This window comes from Onthophagus taurus, chromosome 3 (assembly GCF_036711975.1).
Source record: "Onthophagus taurus isolate NC chromosome 3, IU_Otau_3.0, whole genome shotgun sequence".
Classification (NCBI taxonomy): domain Eukaryota; kingdom Metazoa; phylum Arthropoda; class Insecta; order Coleoptera; family Scarabaeidae; genus Onthophagus; species Onthophagus taurus.
In genome coordinates this window covers 6,523,884-6,543,954 of record NC_091968.1, presented here as the reverse complement: position 1 = coordinate 6,543,954, position 20,071 = coordinate 6,523,884, and the positions used below count along the sequence as shown (strand labels likewise).

Below are 20,071 nucleotides of genomic sequence, written 5' to 3'. Positions count from 1 at the left end.
TGAAATTGAAAATTATAACTTAGCTTATCTTGTGATTACTGAAGTTCTCGGATAATGAAACTTGGTCTCTGCAAAGGAATCGGAAACAATGATTCTTGATTGGATTGGAATAATTTTTCGCAATGGATTAATTAGATCAGAAACCAATTAATTTTCTTGATTAATTTTAATTCTAATAACTTTCTTTTCTTCTTATTTAAATAATAAGTTTTCTAGTTTTGAGGTTATGTCACAATGGTGATTGACAAGTAACCTAACTTTTGTTTTGGTTTTTAAAATGATCGCCGACAAAATTAACGTACGCTCCTCTTGACGTTCGAAATCACACTAAATCTACCAGTTTCGTTTGTTTATTGCAAGAACGTTTTAAATAACGTCTTCTGATTGGTTAAAATCTTCAACTTGAAATTCGTAATTTAAATTTCTCCGGTATAGCCAACTTCGAAATGTCAAATGTCACCAATTAAATTTTATCAAAAATTATTGAAATTTCTATTTTAACAATATTTATGCATGAAATGTTGTAGTTTTATTGCTTTAACTTTGTTTTGCTGATTTCGAAACATTTTCTTTTAGATTTCAACGTCTACCTTCAAAAATATATTCAAATATTTAACCTATGGATTTTCGTCCAATTCTTCATCAAAACTCCCATATGATGGATGGTTTTCGTTCTTGATTAACTAAGATTATCGTTTTTAATGGTTTCAACCAGACAAACATGAATTACAATAAGAAATTAATGAAAAATTAAATTTGAGGTTATGTCACTGTCAAAATTGTATAAAATTACTTCGTATCGACAATACATAATGAATTCAACATATTTACAACGTTTTATTAATACAAAAATTCGTAACCTCGCCTACGATTAATAGGATTATGCAAAACTTGAAAAAAAAAGTAATGAACGATTTGGTTATTACAATAGAGATTTATTAAAAAAAGTTAAATAAAACAATAATAATAATGATTAACACTAACACAACAGAATATGAGTAAATCTAAAAAAAGAAAAGATATAACAATAAAAAAACTGAATCGATTAAAATCTTATATTTTCTGGCTTGATCCTTGCAACATTTCTATTATTCCATTTGCAAGGTCTCGATGATTATTACTAATTGCAACCTGGATTAAAGATTTATTTTCATCATTACGTGCGTTTATAATAACATCATACTCATCGGGTTTTAATTCTTTTAGCATGCCGATAATGCTTAAATCACCATTTTTTGCGTCCCCAAACGTTTTTTCAATTAAGTTTAAAAGATTAACAACATCCTCGTTTTGAGATAAATTAACCGGTGATTCGCCATCTTCATTCTTAACGTTGTAAATCGCACCATGTTTCAGTAAAGATTTCACAATCTCAAAAAAGCTTTTTTCAGCAGCAACGTGTAGTGATGTGGTCCCTTTAAGTGTTGTTTTAGCATTAACAAAATCACCCAATTTCTTTTGATTTACATGTTTTAACAATGCTTCAACAATTTCTTTTTGATTTTTAGAAACGGCAGTGTGTAATGGTGTGTTACCTTTGTTAGTGATTTTAGTAGCGTCGACTCCGTTTTTTAGTAAGATGTTTACTATTTTTTTGTTTCCGTTATTAACAGCAAGATGTAGTGGTGTTTGTCCTTCGACGTTTTTCGCATCTAAAATTGATCCTTGTTTAATGCATTTTTCAACTTCTAAGTAATTGTTTTGTTCTGTGGCTTTAAACAATTTCTCGATCGATTTTAGTAATTTTATTGCCGATGGGTTTCCTATTTGTTCAATGATGCGTAATTTTGCACTTTTGGCATTAAAATATGCTCCATTTTTAAGCAGAGTACTAACAGTGTCATAATTACTAGTTAATGCTAAGTGTAAAGGTGTAGCATTTTCATGCGTTACTGCATTAACATCAGCTCCTTTTTTAATTAGACAAGTAACTACTTTAGAATGGCCATAATCAGCTGCTAAATGTAGAGGTGTGCAATTATCGGTAGTATCTCTTATTTCTACATTAGCACCATGTTTTAATAAAAGATTGGATATCTCTTCTTGACCAGTTTCAGCTGCAAAATGTAATGGAGTCCAATTTGTATGATCTAGAGCGTTAACATCGGCTCCTTCCTTTAAAAGTAATTCAACCACATTTAAGTGAAAATGTTGCACAGCAAAATGTAGGGGTGTATTAAGTTTAACTGTTTTAGCATCAATGTTGGCCCCTTTCTCAAGCAAAATTTTAACAACTTCTATATTACCATCATATGCCGCAAAATGTAGCGCAGTCCAAGTTCTGTTATCTGAAACACCAAGATCTGCTCCATTTTCAATCAAGGTATTTATGATTCCAACAGAATTATTTTCAGCTGCTAAGTGTAAAGCTGTTTTACCATCAGCCATTTTTTCATTTACCTTAGCTCCTTTAGCTAGTAAGATCTCTACAATTTCAACTGAATAAGCATTATATGCTGCGTTATGTAAAGGAGTCCAATTCAAGTTATCCTTGGCATTAACATTTGCACCATTTTCAATCAAAAAAACACTCACCCCAAAATGTTTTTGTTGCAGGGCTAAATGTAAAGGAGAAAACCCTTCGTTATTAATAGCATTAACATCAGCTTTATTCTTTATTAACAGTTCAACTATTTTTAAACAACCATTCTGAGATGCCCTATGTAAAGCGGTTGTATTGTCAAAAGCTTTTGCATTAATATCAATTTCCTGGCAAAGAAGAAGCGAGTTAAGTATTCCGAAATGATTACGGTCTACTGCAAGATGGAGTGGAGTAACATTCTCAAAATCTTTAACATTAACACGCGATTTTGCCCTTAGTAAAACGTCTACTACATCTGAAAAGCCTTCTTGACACGCTATATGCAGAGGTGTAACCTTTTCAATTGTTTTCTTATTAACGTTTGCTCCAGCTTCAAGAAGTAACTCAACAATATCTAATACACCGAATCGAGCTGCCAAATGTAATGGTGTAATATTCAATTTATCCATTTTACTAACATCTCCTCCATTTTCAAGTAATGTTTTAACTATATCTAAATACCCTTGCTGCACTGCATAATGTAAAGGTGTAATTCCATGTTTGGCCATATGGTTCACATTTGCTTTATGTGCTATTAGAAATTTAACCATCGATAATTGCTTTCTTTGAATTGCAAAATATATGGGCGTAAAACCATTGAAACCTAACTCCGAATTAACATTTACACCTGCTTCTAATAAATTAGTGACTACACCCATGTCGCCATTCCTCGCTGCTAAATGTAGTGGTGTTGTATTATCATGTAACTGATTTATATTAAAATATTCTGTTCCTAGCAGATTCCGAAAAGAAAACATCGTGACCAATTTTTAAATAGAGTAAAATCTAAAAAATTTGAAATAAAATTAAGGTTTTTCTTAAAAATGATACGAGTTTAAAATAATACGTACCTATTGTAATGAAGAAATAGTAATGCCAAATCAATTTTGTTGGAGATGCTGTGAAAATTAAAAAAACAGTTAGAAAGAAAAAAGAGTTTATCTAGAACTAGAAACATTCGGGTTTAGCCGCACGTTTCTCAAGATGGCTAAACTCGAATGATTCTAGTTCTAAGTCTTGTGTTAGTCTAGTGCAAAACTAAAGATGTTTCTTTTGCATTATGAACCTAACACAACATTACATGAATGTTAAAAAACCTCATTGGTGTTTGCCAAAATGGCTCCAATCGATTATAGACACAGTTAGATTACTTGAGAAAGATTAGAGAAGTTCGAAAACGCAATGGGGATGATTTCCAAAAGATTCAGAGTATTTAGCATATAGGAAAAGCTGATTGGTATAAATCAAAACGGTTCCAATGCATTAAAAACATCTCAAAAATATTTAACGAAGTTAAAAAGGTGTAGTAAAATCGAGTTTGATGTTTTTGAAGTCGTTTCAAAGATACTAAGAAATAGAAAAAAATGATTGATGTTTGCTAAAATGCCTTAAATTTATTACAAACAGTGTAAGATTGCTTGACAAAGATGAAAGAAGTTATAATGCATTTAAAACATCTCTACAATACTTGACAACGATGAAAAAATTCAAAACAAACGATTTTGATGCTATCGCAAGTGATTCAAAGATACCAAGATATAGAAAAAGTTGATTGGTGTTTGTCCAAAATGGTACAAATTGATAAGAAACATTATCAAAGTACTTTACAAAAATTCAAAGATCTTGCAATAAGGGAAAAGCCGATTAGAACTCAAATTAACTGCCTAGACCATCAGTCAATAGATTTTTTCCAAAAACTCAGTATTGTTAAAATTTTTTGTAATCAAAATGTTGTAAAAGCAAGCGGTTTTATATAAAAATGTGATAACTGCAATATTGGCGTTGTTCATTTGTCACCAACCTCGCTTCTTGAACTCTTCTTTTAAACAAGAAATTACGTCTGATTTTCGTAGAAAAGTTGTGTCAAGTTAACAATAAAAAAGTGTCATAAAAAGAAGTCCTCTTCAATTGATATAAGTACATATAAGATATAATAATAATTGTGTTCTAACGTTGTTGATAAAAATCTGTAAAGCTACAAATGTTGCAAAATTTCAATATTTTGATATAGAAATGTTTATGCAGATTCACACCTCGATTAAAATCTAATTATTTATGTGAATGTAATAAAAAGTCTATATCTAAAGATTTTTTTTTGTGAAAATCCTTTAAAGAACAAACTGGTAGTGTATACCTGTAATTTAAAAACTCCTGTACAGAAAATGAACGTTTCCAGGACACCAAGAATTAGGAAATCATGATTGGTGTTAGCCGAAATGGATCAAATCGATTATAAACATTGTTAGATTACTTAGGCATGTTGAAAAAACCTAGTGAAAGCATCGGTGTTGATTTTGTCAAGTTTCAATGGTTTTAGAATATACGAAGAGCTGATTGGTGTTTGCCAAAATACCTAAAATCGATTATAAACAGCGTTTCCAAAAGTTTCAGAGATTTTAGAATATAGTGAAAGTTGATTGGTGTGTATCAAAATGTATATATATGATGCATTTAAAACATCTGTACAATACTTGACAAAGATGAAAAAATTCAAAACAAACGATTTAAATGCTTTTGGAAGTGATTCAAAGATACCAAGAAATAAAAAATGTTGATTGGTGTTTGTCAAAACGGTACAAATTGATAAAAAACATTATCAGAAAACTTGAAAAGACAAAAGAAATTAGAAAAAGTTGATTTTCAAAACATTCAAAGATCTTGAAATAAAGGAAACGCTGATTAGAACACAAATTAACTTCTTAGATTATCAATCAATAAATTTTTTCCAAAGAATCAGTAATGTTAGAATTTTTTGTAATCAGAACGTTATAAAGGCAAGCGAAAGGCTAAACCTAGTCTTTTGAGACGTATGGTTAAAGCCTAATGATTCTAGTTCTTGGTCGAGTAATAGTTCTAGTGACAGTGTTAGGTAGCGCTAGTAAGCACTAGATAGCTAGACAGATTGTATATTGTTATTGAACTAAAACTAGAACTAACACTAAACCTAGAACTAGAAACATTCGGGTTTAGCCATACATCTCTTAAGACGGCTAAACCCGAATGATTCTAGTTCTAGGTGTTCTGTTAGTTCTAGTAATAGTGCTAGTGTAAAACTAGAACTAACACTAGACCTAGAACTAGAAAGTTTCGGGTTTAGCCGTGTGAAGACACACGGCTAAGCCCGAGACTTAAGCTAAGTTTCAATTTTGTTCTAGTAAAAATTATAATGTTTGCTTATTTTTTGTAGTTCATATTGTTACAAATTCTTTTGTTTTAAATCCAAATAATCATTTAATTTTTTAGAACCAAAATGTAGTAAGTCCAATATAATTTTTTAAAAATAAAGATTTTTGATAAAAATATGCGATTAATGAATATTTACAGATTATTAATATTAAAAAATATTTCCGAGCTTTATTTGTGAGGTTTTTATTGATTTCAATTTATTATTATTTGAAGCTAAAAATCAGACATTTTCGGCTATTCTACGATTAAGTCATTTTGGACTTATATCCCTTTAGCTCTCAGGTACAGAATTAACCTAACTCAAAGTGAAAATTTCTACACAAAATTCTGAAATAAATCAGGTGGATCAGAATGTAACGTTTAAAGAGAGGGACCCTACCTCCCTGTAAAAAGTTCTGGATGACAAAGAATCGAGTGGTGTAGCAGCAATTTTTAAATCTGTAATGGAAGGGACACAGAAAGATATCATTCAACATAAGAATAGTTTCAGTAAATAGTCTTCAGCCAGTAGTATTGTAATTTCCAAGCACTTAGTAATATTTTGGCAGCAGTATATAGTTTTCAGAAAGCATTAAATAGTCTTTTGGTAACAGTATCTTGTCTTTCCAAGGAGATAATAGTTTCTCCCAGCAATATTTAGTCCTCTACAAGCAAGTCCTAATCTTTTCTAGTAGTATATAGCGCTCTGAAAGCAGTAAGTAGTCTTATGGAAGCAGCATCTCATCTTTCCAATCAATTTGGAGTTGTTTGTTAGCACTATCTAGTCTTCTCCAAGCAGATTGTAATCTTTTCCACCAGTATCTAGCATTTTGGAAGCAGAAGGTACCTTTTTTGGAGAGCATATCTCTTCTTTCCAAGTAGTTATTTGTCTTTTCCAGCAGTATCTAACATTCTAGAAGCGGTACGTAGCTTTTTGGAAAGCACATCTCTTTTCCAAACAATTATTAAAATCTTTGAAAGGAATAAATAGTCTTGGAAGTAGTATTCTGCCTGTACAAGTAAGTCAAAACATTTAACAGCAGTGTTTAGCATTCTGGAAGCAATAGGTATTATTTTGAAGACAGTATTTAGTCTTTTCCAAGTAAATTGTGGTCTTTTTCTGTAGTATCTAGCATTTTAGAAGCAGTAGGTAACTTTTTGCAATAGTATTTCCTCTTTCCAAGCAGTTTTTACTGCTTCTTTCACGCACCGCTGTCAATAATGACGTCCTTTACGAATTGAAAATGTGTTCAAAATTATGAATTTATAAACGAGAGTGGATAATAGTTATTTATTACATTTATGTATTTTTATTATTATATTTATATTTTATTAAAAGGAAATCCATACTAAAGAATAAGTAAGGTTATGTACGGGATGGTTCAAATTCGATGTCCGAATAGGCTAACTCGGAAACTATAAAAGTTAGAAAAAAAGTAGCTTACATGTCATGATCTCGTTTTTTCGAGAAACTACTAATGCCGAAAACCTTAAAGCGCTATCATCTTTTGTTTTTCTCCTAGAGGCCAAAATTGAAAATATCAACAAGTGCAATTATCTTGGTTATAATTATAGGTGGAGTATTAGAACTAAGACATTATATGGACACTTTTTTCCAGAGAACTTTTTTCTGATTACAAAAATATAGGGTTTGACAGGTCTATTTCTTATTGTTTTAGAATAAAACAAAAAAGTTTAAAAATAAACTTTTTTTTGGTGTCAAAGAAATTAAATTTACAGTTTCCTGTAAATTATAACTAAAAATTAAAAATACATTTGTTAAACAATTTAATTTATATTTGTTTTACACAAAAGTTGGAATAGATTGCATTATTTCACATTTTTTATTAATATTTAATATTATTATTAATTCAAATAAACATAGCAACATTTGTTTGTATTCAAAAATTTTCTGAAGTGTCAAATTAAAAATACTGTTTTTTAAGATGGATTACGAAAATTAAAGTTTAATATGTTAGAATGTTACATATTAGAAAATAAAGTAAATTTTATATAAATTTTTAGTAGAATAATTTTTAGTTATAGTACCGTAATTTACAGGAAACTGTAAATTTTATTTCTTTGAGACACTAAAAAAAAGTTTGTTTTTAGCTTTATTCTAAAACAATAAGAAATAGACCTATCTAACCCCATATTTTTGCAATCAGAAAAAATAACGAATTTAATAAGCGAATAATCAGTGGTCATTTCCATTAAAAAAAATTAAAATTGTCATATCTCAAAATCTAAAACCGAAAAAATTTTTTTTGTAATTCGCGACGGTAACGAAAGCTCTAACAGTACTCAAACGAGTGCTGTAATGAGACTCCTTACAGCATCCGATGCTGTAGTGAGATTTTAGTAACATTTTATGGAACCAGTTCAAGTTGGTGACATTGGGTCATTAATTTTTCTAGTTGTCAATGTGACAATTTTTGTCTATGGATGTTTAAACACGTTCTTAGTATCGAATATAAGGTCCACAATGATGAGGACATTGAACACTGAGCACTTTCTCTTATTTTGGGAGGTGTACATGAAACATTTTTTTCAGGTGAATACATTTTGTGTTTTGACAGTTTCTAATTGTCAATTCAAATTTCTATTTTCAAGTGTGTTAAAATAAATAAATGTTTTAAACGAATGAGTTTCGTATTAGGGTACGCCATCTATAATATGTTATTAGAAGTAGTTTTTAGGTTGGCACAAGTTTGGCGGTTAGTCGTTAGAATGTTGAGGTTAAAAAAGATCGTTAAGACCATATATATACTATCTTCTATATCGCTGACTAAGGCAGCAAAAGAGTGTAAACACTAGAGTGCAGATATATATATATCTGTCTCTGTCGTGCCCCCGTCTACACAAGAGACATGCGTGAACACGTGGTGAGTACGCTTTTATCTTATTGGACGGTGAATTAAAAATTAATAGCAGCTGATGACCTTGATGTTTATAAAACACCTAATAAATGTTTGACATAAACATAACCTAAAATCTAATACAATAATGGCTTCTTGTTTTATTTATAACATTTGAAATCGACAAAATTGTCATGGTTACATAAAATGTGGTTTGTTATTTGGGTTGCCTAAACAAAAGTAAAGAATATAATGTTTAATGAACAACCTACATAAAGTTGATATTTAAAGCAATATTCAACGTCAATTTCACACAAAAGTACATATATTCTAATTTATTTGATGCATCTACGATAATTTATAATTAAAGTCAACTATCTACAATAATTGCATTTCAAAGCTGCATAAAATACGCGCGAAACACTTCAAACTCTTAAAAATTTACGATTCGCGCAAGCGCCTTCGCAATATGGGGGCACGACAAAGACAAAACATATATCATTCCGTCTGCTTTTGATGGAAACGCTCGCCACTCATTGCTTAGATAGGGAGTCAGCGATATAGGAGATAGTATATATATGGTTAAGACCAAGTTAAGATGACACCACAGAGTATACAGAGGCCGGACTCCGGCTAATAAATTGGCACTCCTATCTATCCTTGTTCAACAAATGAAAAATGCGTATGGTACTTTCTCTCTCACATAAACTGAAACTGTGTAGATGGCGCAATTGTCGCGTTACAGTAGTATTTAAACAAACCAATAGATGGCACCACTTATTTCAAAAATTTTAACTCGTAGAGTTAAGAGAAAGCAATAGATGGCGCTATGTATTTTAAGTAGTAAATCTGTAAATCCCGCAGTTACGTCCAGTTCTGTCAGAACTAACGAACTTTCTGTGTTTTGTTTAATTATTGTGCAGTTTTGCGTGTTTATCGTTTGATTATATAAACTACTAAACAAATCTGTATCGTTTGATTATAGATTTGTTTAGCAGTTTATTTGTTTGCATAATTTAGTTTTCCTTAGTTTTATTGTCATACTTTGTTATCTTAGAATTAGTTGGTTTTTGGTGGTAAAGTAAGGACCAAAATGGATAGGATTTGCTACATTTGCGGACGTTCGGTAGAGGAAGAGGTCAAGTTATTTTGATTTCCATTAAATACCAATAAGTACATTTATAAATTTAAGTTAGATAGATTTTTTGTACTAAATGAAAATTTACTTTGATATTTTAGACAGCGATCATGGAATGAGTGCCTTGGTGTTCCTGTAGAAAACATATATTCTAGCCGAATGACAATTTGCAATAATCATTTTACAATGGAAAGTTTTATGTTGAATAAGAATTTTAAAGAACAAAGAAACAGATCTGGAGACTTAAGAAGAATTATGAAAATAAAACCACATTACTGAGAGATATGTTAAACAAACCAGAATATTTTACTCAGGTTTTTAAAGGTAATAATGTTTACTTTCCAATTATCTAATCATGAATTAAGGCAATATATTTAAGTCTTAGTTGTGATTATAGTTAAAGCAATGCAAACCATGATTATGATAAATGATGAACTAAGAACTTAAAACTATGACTAAGACTAAAGCATGTTACATGAATCCTGTTCCTTTTGTTATGTTTTAGTGCTGATAAATTTTGCTAGGTTTGTTATTGTTTCGCTCACTTTAATATTAGATTAACTTTAAGTTATAGTAATAATAATAAAGCATTAATTAAGTTTCAAATATTTTTGCATTTTAATTGATAGGAACAGAAACAAATAAAAAGAAATATTAAAGTTTTATATCAATTGTTAATTCGGAAACAATAATTATTTTATAACTAAAACAACATTTTATCACTAATACTGTGTACTGCTCATTTTCGCTGTAATACTTGTAATTTTAGTTGCTCTGTAGTATTTTTTTATTTTGGCTGTCTTAAATCTGTTGTTTCCAATAACAATTCGTATTCCTAAATTTGTCTAGAAGTTTATTTGACTTATGGTATGCTAGAGTTTTTCATGGGTTTTCCTCTAGCCTTGAAGCAAATGCTTTACCATCGTACAAAACGCACCCTTTTGCCATGAAAACGATTAAATATTTAAAAATTTATAGTTGTAAATTTTTGTCTATAAATATACATAGATTTCTTCTTCTGAAGTTTGCATTTTTATTTAATAATTTTTTATTAGTTCTTTTTAATAACAAGTCCAAAAAAATCACTGTTTTCATCTTAAAACTTGTTCAAGTTTTGAGATGACAATTTTTGATTTTTTGGAACTTATTATTAAAAAAAAATTTAAAGAGTAATGAGATTTTTATTTAAACGAGCATTCAAATTCCCGCTCGTATTTATCGATCGACTACACTACCGCCATCTACATAGTTTCAATTCTCTAGAGAGAGATAGAATATGAGGTCCAAATGAGAGCGGTATAAGTTAAGCATCTGGTAATCTGTGGATGACACGCAGTTAATGAGTATTTTAGTCAAGTTTAGTGCTGTATGAGTTTTATAAAGAAGTGTGTATGCTTTATGTTAAACAATAAATAGTTCTTCAGTTATCAACAAATACTTTATTAAAGTAACATTAATAAAAAACCAACAGGTTATGGGCCCAGGCCGGCTAAATTAAAAATTGAAAGTAAAATAACAAGTAAAACGTTCTGGTTAAAGAAATCAATAAAACATGGCTGAAGAACTGGTAAATATAGAAATGTTAAAAGACACATACAACTTCGATATGTGGAAATTTCAAGTAACAATATTTTTGAAAGCAAAGGAACTGTACAACGTAGTTACCGGAGAAGAAAATCGTCCCGAAAGTGATGAAAAAAAAAACGCATGGGATAAAAAGGATGCAGCAGCTCAAAAGCTGATAATAACAACTGTAGACAGGTCAATCGTGGCACATTTATTAAATTGTAAAACGTCTAAGGAAATGTATGATAAGTTATGCATAATTTTTGAACAAGATACGGAACATCAAAAATATGGACTATTACAAGAATTTTATAATTATCAATATAAAAAAGGAAGTAACATGACACAGCATATTTCTAATTTGAAAAATCTAGCACATAAGTTAAAATTATTAAAACAAGAGGTTAACGAAACAATGATAATAACTAAAATTTTATCAACATTGCCGGTAACATACAAACATTTTGTTAGTGCATGGGAATCGACGCCTAAAACCGAACGAAATTTAACAAACTTAACTGCTCGTTTATTGTGTGAAGAAAATAGAAATGAAACCGAAGAAAAAAATGAAGAACAAGTAGCGTTTAAAGCTAATGATACAACAAAGAAAAATTCTTATTTAATGAATAAAACTTGTTTCAAATGTAATAAAAAGGGGCATTTAAAAAGGGACTGTAAAAAGGCTGAATTTAAATGTATCATATGTAAGAAAAATAATCATCAGTCGAAAGAATATAGAAAAATAATAAGAACAAACAAGACGTAACATTTTTAACAGAAGTTCAAAGTGGAGAAAATTCAAAAAAAGGTAAATGGATTGTTGATTCAGGAGCAACAGCACACATGTCAAATGTGGAAGGTATGTTTGAAGAAATAATAAAGAAAAATACAGAAATTGGAACCGCTAAACAAAACGAAAAAATGACAGCACAAGGAACTGGAAATATTACAACAGGATGTTGTACATTAAAAGATGTTGTATATGTTCCGGATTTGAGTAAAAACCTTTTATCGGTAAATAAAATTACACAAAATGGAGGAACAGTAATATTTGAAGCTGAAAAGGTAGAGGTATACAAAAATAAAAACATGATTTTAGAAGGTAAGAAGAATGAAAAAGGATTATATGAAATTGAAATATTAAGAAAGAAGGAAGAAGTTCATTCGGCAACAACGTACAACGACAAAATGGATTGGCACAGAAAGTTAGGGCACCTTGGTGTGGACAACATGAAAAGATTACAAGGGATGAGTGAAGGTTTGAATTTAAAGCCACAGGATTTTGATATTCTAAAAAACACATTCTGTGAAGTGTGTGTTAAAGCGAAACACACGAGGAATCCATTTAATGAAGTACGGCAAAGAGCAACTCGGCCACTAGAAATAATCCATACGGATATTTGTGGACCAATAGATCCAATAACATTTGACGGAATGAAGTATTTTATTACGTTTTTAGATGATTTTACTCATTTTACGACGGTATACTTATTGAAAGGTAAATTTGAAGCCACAGAAGCGATTAAAGAATATGTAAATCAATCCGAAGCAAAATGGAATATAAAAACAAGTAAAATAAGATGTGATAATGGAAAAGAATATGTAAACAACGATTTAAAAACGTGGGCAAAGAAAAGAGGTATATTCATGGATTACACAATTCCCCACACACCACAGTTAAACGGTAAAGCGGAGAGATTAAATAGGACAATTCTAGAAAAGGCAAGATCCATGATTTTCGAAACAAATGTAAACAAAGAGTTATGGGGAGAAGCCGTAAGAGTCGCAGCATATCTCTTAAACAGATCACCAACTGTCAATGAGAATAAAACACCATATGAGTTATGGACAGATGTAAAACCTAACTTGGGAAATATACAGATTTTTGGAGTGAATGCTTATGCAAAGAGATTGGGATACCAAAAAAAATTGGATGAACGAAGCGAAAAATATTTATTCATTGGATACTCATCAAATGGGTATAGATTGTACGATGAAGGGAAAAGAATGATTGTAATATCTAGAGATGTAAAATTTGTAAACAATAAGAAAAACTGGACACTACAAGATTTTGGTGAAGATAAAACAGATGGAGAAGAGATAAATGACATAACAGAAGAAGATATTGATGAAAAGGAAGAAGAAAACACAGATATAATAGAAAAAGCAAGAAATACAGAAGAGACCACTAATAATGAAGAAACAAAAAAGGAAAATGAAGAAGAAAAAGAAGAAAGAAAACAACGAAACAGAAGACCACCAGAGAAATTAAAAGATTATGTTTATTTATCATATGAAGAGGCGATTCAAGGAGAAGATAGCATTAACTGGAAGAAAGCGATAGAAGAAGAAAAAAAATCACTTGAGGAAAATGATGTCTGGACTTTAGTAAATAAAGAAGGTAATGAAAGAAAAAAGATATTATCAAACCGATGGGTATTTAAAATTAAAGATGATGGAGTGTACAAAGCCCGATTGGTTGTTAGAGGTTGCGAACAAAAATTTGGTACAGTTTTTGAAGAAAATTATAGTCCAGTCATTGGTGATAGTGCAACAAGATTAATTTTTGCAGTAGCAGCACAAAGAAATTATAAAATGGTAAAGTTTGACATAAAAACTGCATTTCTTTATGGAAAATTAACAGAGGAGGTCTATATGCAAATTCCCCAAGGATATGAAAAAGAAAATAAAATATGTAAACTAAATCGTGCCTTATATGGGTTGAAACAGGCTCCATCAAAATGGAACGAAAGATTTACAGGATTTCTTAGAAATATTGGTTTAAAAACAATTCAATCGGAAAGATGTATTTTCAAAACGGAAGATAATAAAGTGATACTAATAATTTATGTAGATGATGGATTAATTATTGGTGAAAACTTAACTAAAATTAAAACTATTTTAATGAACTTAAATGACGAATTCAAAACCAAAGTGTGGGAAAATCCGGACTCATTTTTAAGTGTGTCGATTAAAAGAAGTGAAACATTATTGACTTTACATCAAACTGATTCAATTGGAGACCTTTTAAATAAATTTAATATGAATGAAACACGTGCAACAAAAATTCCTTTGAATAAAAGTGACATAATTAATAAACAAAGTGAAAAAAAAGAGGAAGAAAATAAAAATTATCCATATCGTGAAGCAGTAGGAAGTTTACTATATATAATGAAAAAGACTAGACCAGATTTGGCTTTCGCGGTAAACTTTGCCAGTCGTTATTTAAATACCCAAACCAAAAATGACATTAATAATGTAAAACATATTTTAAAATATTTAAGTGGACACACAAATTATGGTATAAAATACGATATAAACTCCAACTGTAACGAAATAATAGCTTACAGTGACTCGGACTATGCAGGTGACACCGAATCGAGAAAAAGTACAACAGGCTACATCATATTTTTCAATGGAGGACCTATCAGCTGGGTTACCAGAAAACAACCAATAGTAGCTCTGTCGACAACAGAAGCTGAGTTTATAGCTGCCGCGGATTGTTGTAAAGAGTTGATCTATTTAAAAACTTTGTTACAGGAACTGTTGAATTTAGAAATTAAGGCAACATTAAAAGTTGACAATAAAAGTGCCATTACATTAATTAAAAATGGAATAATGAATAGAAAGAGTAAGCATATTGACGTGCGTTACCATTTTATTATAGAAAAAGTTAATGAGGGTATAATTAAAATAGACTATGTAAATACAAATGATCAATATGCTGATATATTTACGAAACCACTTGATTATGTTAAATTTAGAAAGTTAAGAGATAGTTTCATGTATAATGTGAACGAAATGCAAACTCTTTCGTTTAAGGAGAAGATGTTAAAATAAATAAATGTTTTAAACGAATGAGTTTCGTATTAGGGTACGCCATCTATAATATGTTATTAGAAGTAGTTTTTAGGTTGGCACAAGTTTGGCGGTTAGTCGTTAGAATGTTGAGGTTAAAAAAGATCGTTAAGACCAAGTTAAGATGACACGCAGTTAATGAGTATTTTAGTCAAGTTTAGTGCTGTATGAGTTTTATAAAGAAGTGTGTATGCTTTATGTTAAACAATAAATAGTTCTTCAGTTATCAACAAATACTTTATTAAAGTAACATTAATAAAAAACCAACAAAGTGTTACGGTGTTACCAACTGCTGCATACCTATTTCCCTACATTGTCAAAATTTATTTTATTTTTGTTAAAAAAAAGGATAAAAACGCGAATTACAAAAAATAGCATAAAAAACACGTTTCATAAAACTTAAAGCACTCATTCATTAAAAAACTCGTGGCTTCGCCACTCGTTTTTCAACTTGAATTCGTGCATTTCAAGCGTGTCTTACGAAACTTGTTTTTTAATATACTATTTGACTACGTCATCAGATTATCTGTAAAAACGTGTCCATATAATGTCTTATTGTTAGTTATAATACTGCACCTATAATAATAACCAAGATAATTGCACTTGCTGGTTTTACGATATTTTCAATTTTGGCGTTTAGGGGAATAACAATAGACGATAGCGTTTTGGGGTTTTTGGCATTAGCAGTTTCTCGAAAAACGAGATCATGACATGTAAGCTACTTTCTTTCTAACTCTTATAGTTTCCGAGATAGCCTATTCGGACATCGAATTTGAACCACGCTGTACATTGTAGTTGAGTTGTCAACAGTGGTCAACCTAAAAATGGGCGTCTTTAACCTCTACTAATTGAAATCAATGAGATAAAATTATGTATTAACAGTGTAATTAATAAATTACTAATTATTAATATTAGTTGAAATACACAATGTTTATAACTTAATAGAAGAATCCAACCCAACTTATTGAATAATAACTAGAGGTAAACTAATTATCGATGAATTTCCCATTAAGGTTCTCTTAATCCTTTTGTATCAATTTAATTTTAATCATTAAAAAGCTCAAGAGAATTCACAGGATTATAAAGCGAGTTACAAGGATGATCATCAACTCTGATCCTTAATTGAAAGATGATATGTATTACAACAAAATCCAAACACAAGAAACATTAGGGCGATTAACTCATTGAAAATGTCAAAAAGACAATCTTATTAATGAAGATTTCAAAAAGAGTACTGGAAGAATTTTAGATGAACATTGAAAATTTAAATAAAAATCATCTATATGATACTGCAATTAACAGTTTTGATACAACAGGTATCAATATTTGTAATGAAACACATCTTTAGTATTATTATCAAAATTTTTTTTCATGTTATATGAAAATAAGTGAGGTTATGTTACAATATAGGTTATGTTTTCAAAACGCACCCAAGGTCTATAGAACATAAGGTTACCCAATACCGATTCTCCTCCTCTGAGAGGCAAGGTGGGTCAGTGACGTAGCTGGTTCTATGAACAACACAACACGATGCGAGGTTTAAATATTTTATATAGACTGTACCCAAGACTGTACCACAGTATAGGCACGTATAGGCTATCTTTTATTCTGACTGTATCGAACCAGTGACGTCAATTTGCGGGGTAATAATCGATACTACAGAGGCATAGGGAATGAGGTAACCTTATGTTCTATAAACCTTGAAACGCACCCAATTTTCAGTGATATGAAGGCGACTCGCGATCTTTTTTAAATTAAAATGAAAAAAGAAGTGGTTGCTAAAATGAATATGATTTCGATGAATAGATTCCAGCCAAAGAAAAAACTAAAAAGAGCGTTAGGAAAGATTTTGATTTTTTCAGGTTAGGTTTAACAATTTTATTTAATAATTAATTTATAGTTTCATTTCTAAGAAAAATCGGTTTTAGTGTAACAATCTGCTGATAATATTTTGCTCAGAATCAGATGACTCAAGTAATAACTCTCAAGAATAGCTTATTTTTGGATTTAAAGCTGCAAAGTTTCTGAAATGAATATTTTGTTTAATATGCAATTTAAACAAATTATTTTTACTCTATATGTGATTTATGCAGAATAAGTTAAGCACAGATGGTATCTATGTTATCCTAAGATGAAAAATATTGTTAATCAATTTCTCAGTTTATGTACTTTTATATGTTAGAACTAAATAATTCAAGATTTTTGGGATTGATGATGTTAAATTCATGTATCATGAGTACTATGATCATTGGATTGTCTATTTATTTTAAATGCCCTGAGGAATCAGTGCTACATATAACAATACTTATCATCTCTGATTAAACATCCCGTCTTCTGAGATGAAACGAATTTTAGATTTATATAAACAATGAAAGATAGAAACAATGAAATTAGTCATTGAAATATTTATGTTGAATGTAAAACTAAAAATTTCTTACCTTTATAACAAGATTCCGCTCTTAGATATTCAGAAAATCCCAGTTAAGCCTTGATTGCAAATTTTAAGTCGCCTTTAATGAAGAACGAAGACACGGGGAATACCGCAGCTAAAAACCGTTACGATCAATATTTATATAAAGTCCCAACGAAATTATTTAATCATTGATAATTAATAATAAAATGTTGTATTTCTTACCCAGCAATGTACTGGTTAATAACTTAACTATACAAGCACAACTATTTAAGTTATAAGACCTTAATCAAGTCTGCTCTCGAAGAACAAACGAGCACAAATGAATCAAAACGAGTTGAAACACGATTATTAACCTGGGTTATTCATTTGCGCTTGCGTCGACAGTATTGCTTATACGTAGGGACTTCCCCGATTATAACAGAAGGTTAGTTCATACCGCATAAAGAGAAAACGGAGATAATATTCGCATTTGGTTGAATGAGATGAAGTAAACAAATACAATGTATTAAATTTGAAATGAAGAAGCGTTGAAAGGAATCTCTGTCGACGAATAAAAGATAAATGTTTTAGTCTTATCATACAAATAACTGTTAATGCCCCCCAGTATTGCCATAGTTCGAAAATTGAAACCAACAATCCTTAGAACACGAAAATGAAATTTTTTTAATCTTATTATTTATAATATTTATTTGTAGGTTGGAAACAAGGACGCATATATATACTATCTCCTATATCGCTGACTCCCTATCTAAGCAATGAGTGGCGAGCGTTTCCATCAAAAGCAGACGGAATGATATATGTTTTGTCTTTGTCGTGCCCCCATATCGCGAAGGCGCTTGCGAGAATCGTAAATTTTAAAGAGTTTGAAGTGTTCGGCGCGTATTTTATGCAGCTTTGAAATGTAATTATTGTAGATAATTGACTTTAATTATAAATTATCGTGGATGCATCAAATAAATTAGAATATATGTACTTTTGTGTGAAATTGACGTTGAATATTGCTTTAAATATCAACTTTATATAGGTTGTTCATTAAACATTATATTCTTTAAAATTAAATTAATACATATATACATAGTAATTATTAAATGTGTACCAAAATATAGTTATTAATTTTTAACATAATTTGTGAGCTCACGCCCTTTAATAAAGTTGTTAATTAAAGATATAAAATATGTACTTAGGGTGCTTACTATTTAATGTACATAATATTCTATCATAAAATTTTCATCATATCGATGTAATTATTAATTAAATTTTTAAAAAAAATGTTTCAAGAAAAGGAGGGCTTTGAATTCTTTTTTATTACACTGAGATCGTTCCTTCTACTTGCTCAACCAATTTTTAGGCCCCAAAAATATCTCCCCTACTCTTTTTCTTTTTTATTTTACTTTTAACAAATTTTCTTCACTTTCTTAACAAATAATAATTACATTTTAAATTGCTTAGTCCTAAAATATGTTAATAATTATGTTATTATAAACATGAAACCTATAATATACATAATTAAATATTTAGATTTTAGGTTATGTTTATGTCAAACATTTATTTGGTGATTTATAAACATCAAGGTCATCAGCTGCTATTAATTTCTAATTCACCGTCCAATAAGATAAAAGCGTACTCATCACGTGTTCACGCATATCTCTTGAGTAGACGGGGGCACGACAGAGACAGATATATATGTATCTGCACTCTAGTGTTTACACTCTTTTGCTGCCTTAGTCAGCGATATAGGAGATAGTATATATATGCAAGGACGGTAGAATAAGAGGACTGCTACATCTGGAAAACAGGTGCATAGCTTGACGACTCGTTCGTGACGTCAGATATGAGGAGGTAACTATTATTTCACCCTTTGGCCTTTGAATTAGCAAATGCTTAACAGCAGGGCCACCCTAACCAAAGGGATAAAAGGGCTATAGCCCTGGAGCGCCAGCTCTTTGGGGGCGCTTTAATTTTTTAATTTTTTTTGTAATTTTTATTTTGTAAGCTTGATATTTGTCGTGACGCCACAACACGACGCGACGTCCCGCCGCGTCGCTAATGCACCGGTTTTACGTTTCTACATGCCACATTTAGCATCTTATCTGGACAAACACTTAATTATTTCTACATAAAACTCTTACAAAAAGTTTTAAAAGAGTTTTTGTGTCGTTTACTGGTCCCAGGGAATTTGTTCCGGATTCCCCTGTCTGTGATTGGGCCACAAAACACCCGCATATTTGTCAATCGATTTAGAGAAAATAGTGAATATTTCAAAAATTATTCAATTATGTCACTAAAAAAAAGTACTAATTATTGGAAAAATAATTTAAAGTGAATTAAATGTTACATGAATTCAATTCACTGGAAACTGGCATTATGGTAGCATTTTGGAGCGAGATGTTAGAAATTATAGATAAAACTAATACATATCTCAAAAAGTTGATATTACGCTTGAAACCATTCTTAGATTATACGATTCTTTACAAAAGTTTGTACAGTCAAAA

General features: G+C 30.4%; 1 protein-coding gene and 2 long non-coding RNA genes across 4 annotated transcripts in view; 1 reads left to right on the top strand and 2 right to left on the bottom strand.

The window, feature by feature from the left end:
- LOC139429260 (uncharacterized) overlaps positions 1–20,071 on the bottom strand; it is a 42,104-nt gene that overhangs the window by 5,974 nt on the left and 16,059 nt on the right. The window lies entirely within an intron of this gene.
- LOC111413466 (ankyrin-1-like) lies at positions 952–18,284 on the bottom strand. 2 transcript variants are annotated; one of them, XM_071194823.1, is made up of 4 exons: positions 17,802–18,284; positions 17,605–17,712; positions 3,433–3,480; positions 952–3,367 (listed from the first exon to the last, which is right to left on the bottom strand). In XM_071194823.1, the coding sequence occupies exon 4, from the start codon at positions 3,337–3,339 to the stop codon at positions 1,054–1,056; it is 2,286 nt and encodes a 761-aa protein (XP_071050924.1). In that variant the 5' UTR covers positions 3,340–3,367; positions 3,433–3,480; positions 17,605–17,712; positions 17,802–18,284; the 3' UTR covers positions 952–1,053. The 2 variants fall into 2 exon arrangements, with proteins under 2 accessions (XP_071050924.1, XP_022900220.2); XM_023044452.2 differs by lacking the exon at positions 17,802–18,284 and having other exon boundaries at positions 17,605–17,765.
- LOC139429259 (uncharacterized) lies at positions 9,472–10,765 on the top strand. Its single transcript, XR_011639929.1, has 2 exons — positions 9,472–9,777; positions 9,844–10,765. It is a non-coding gene; the product is annotated as an uncharacterized lncRNA (long non-coding RNA).

Excerpts from the sequence above, each read along its gene's own strand:
- LOC111413466 (XM_071194823.1), bottom strand. The coding sequence starts at position 3,339 with ATGTTTTCTTTTCGGAATCTGCTAGGAACAGAATATTTTAATATAAAT.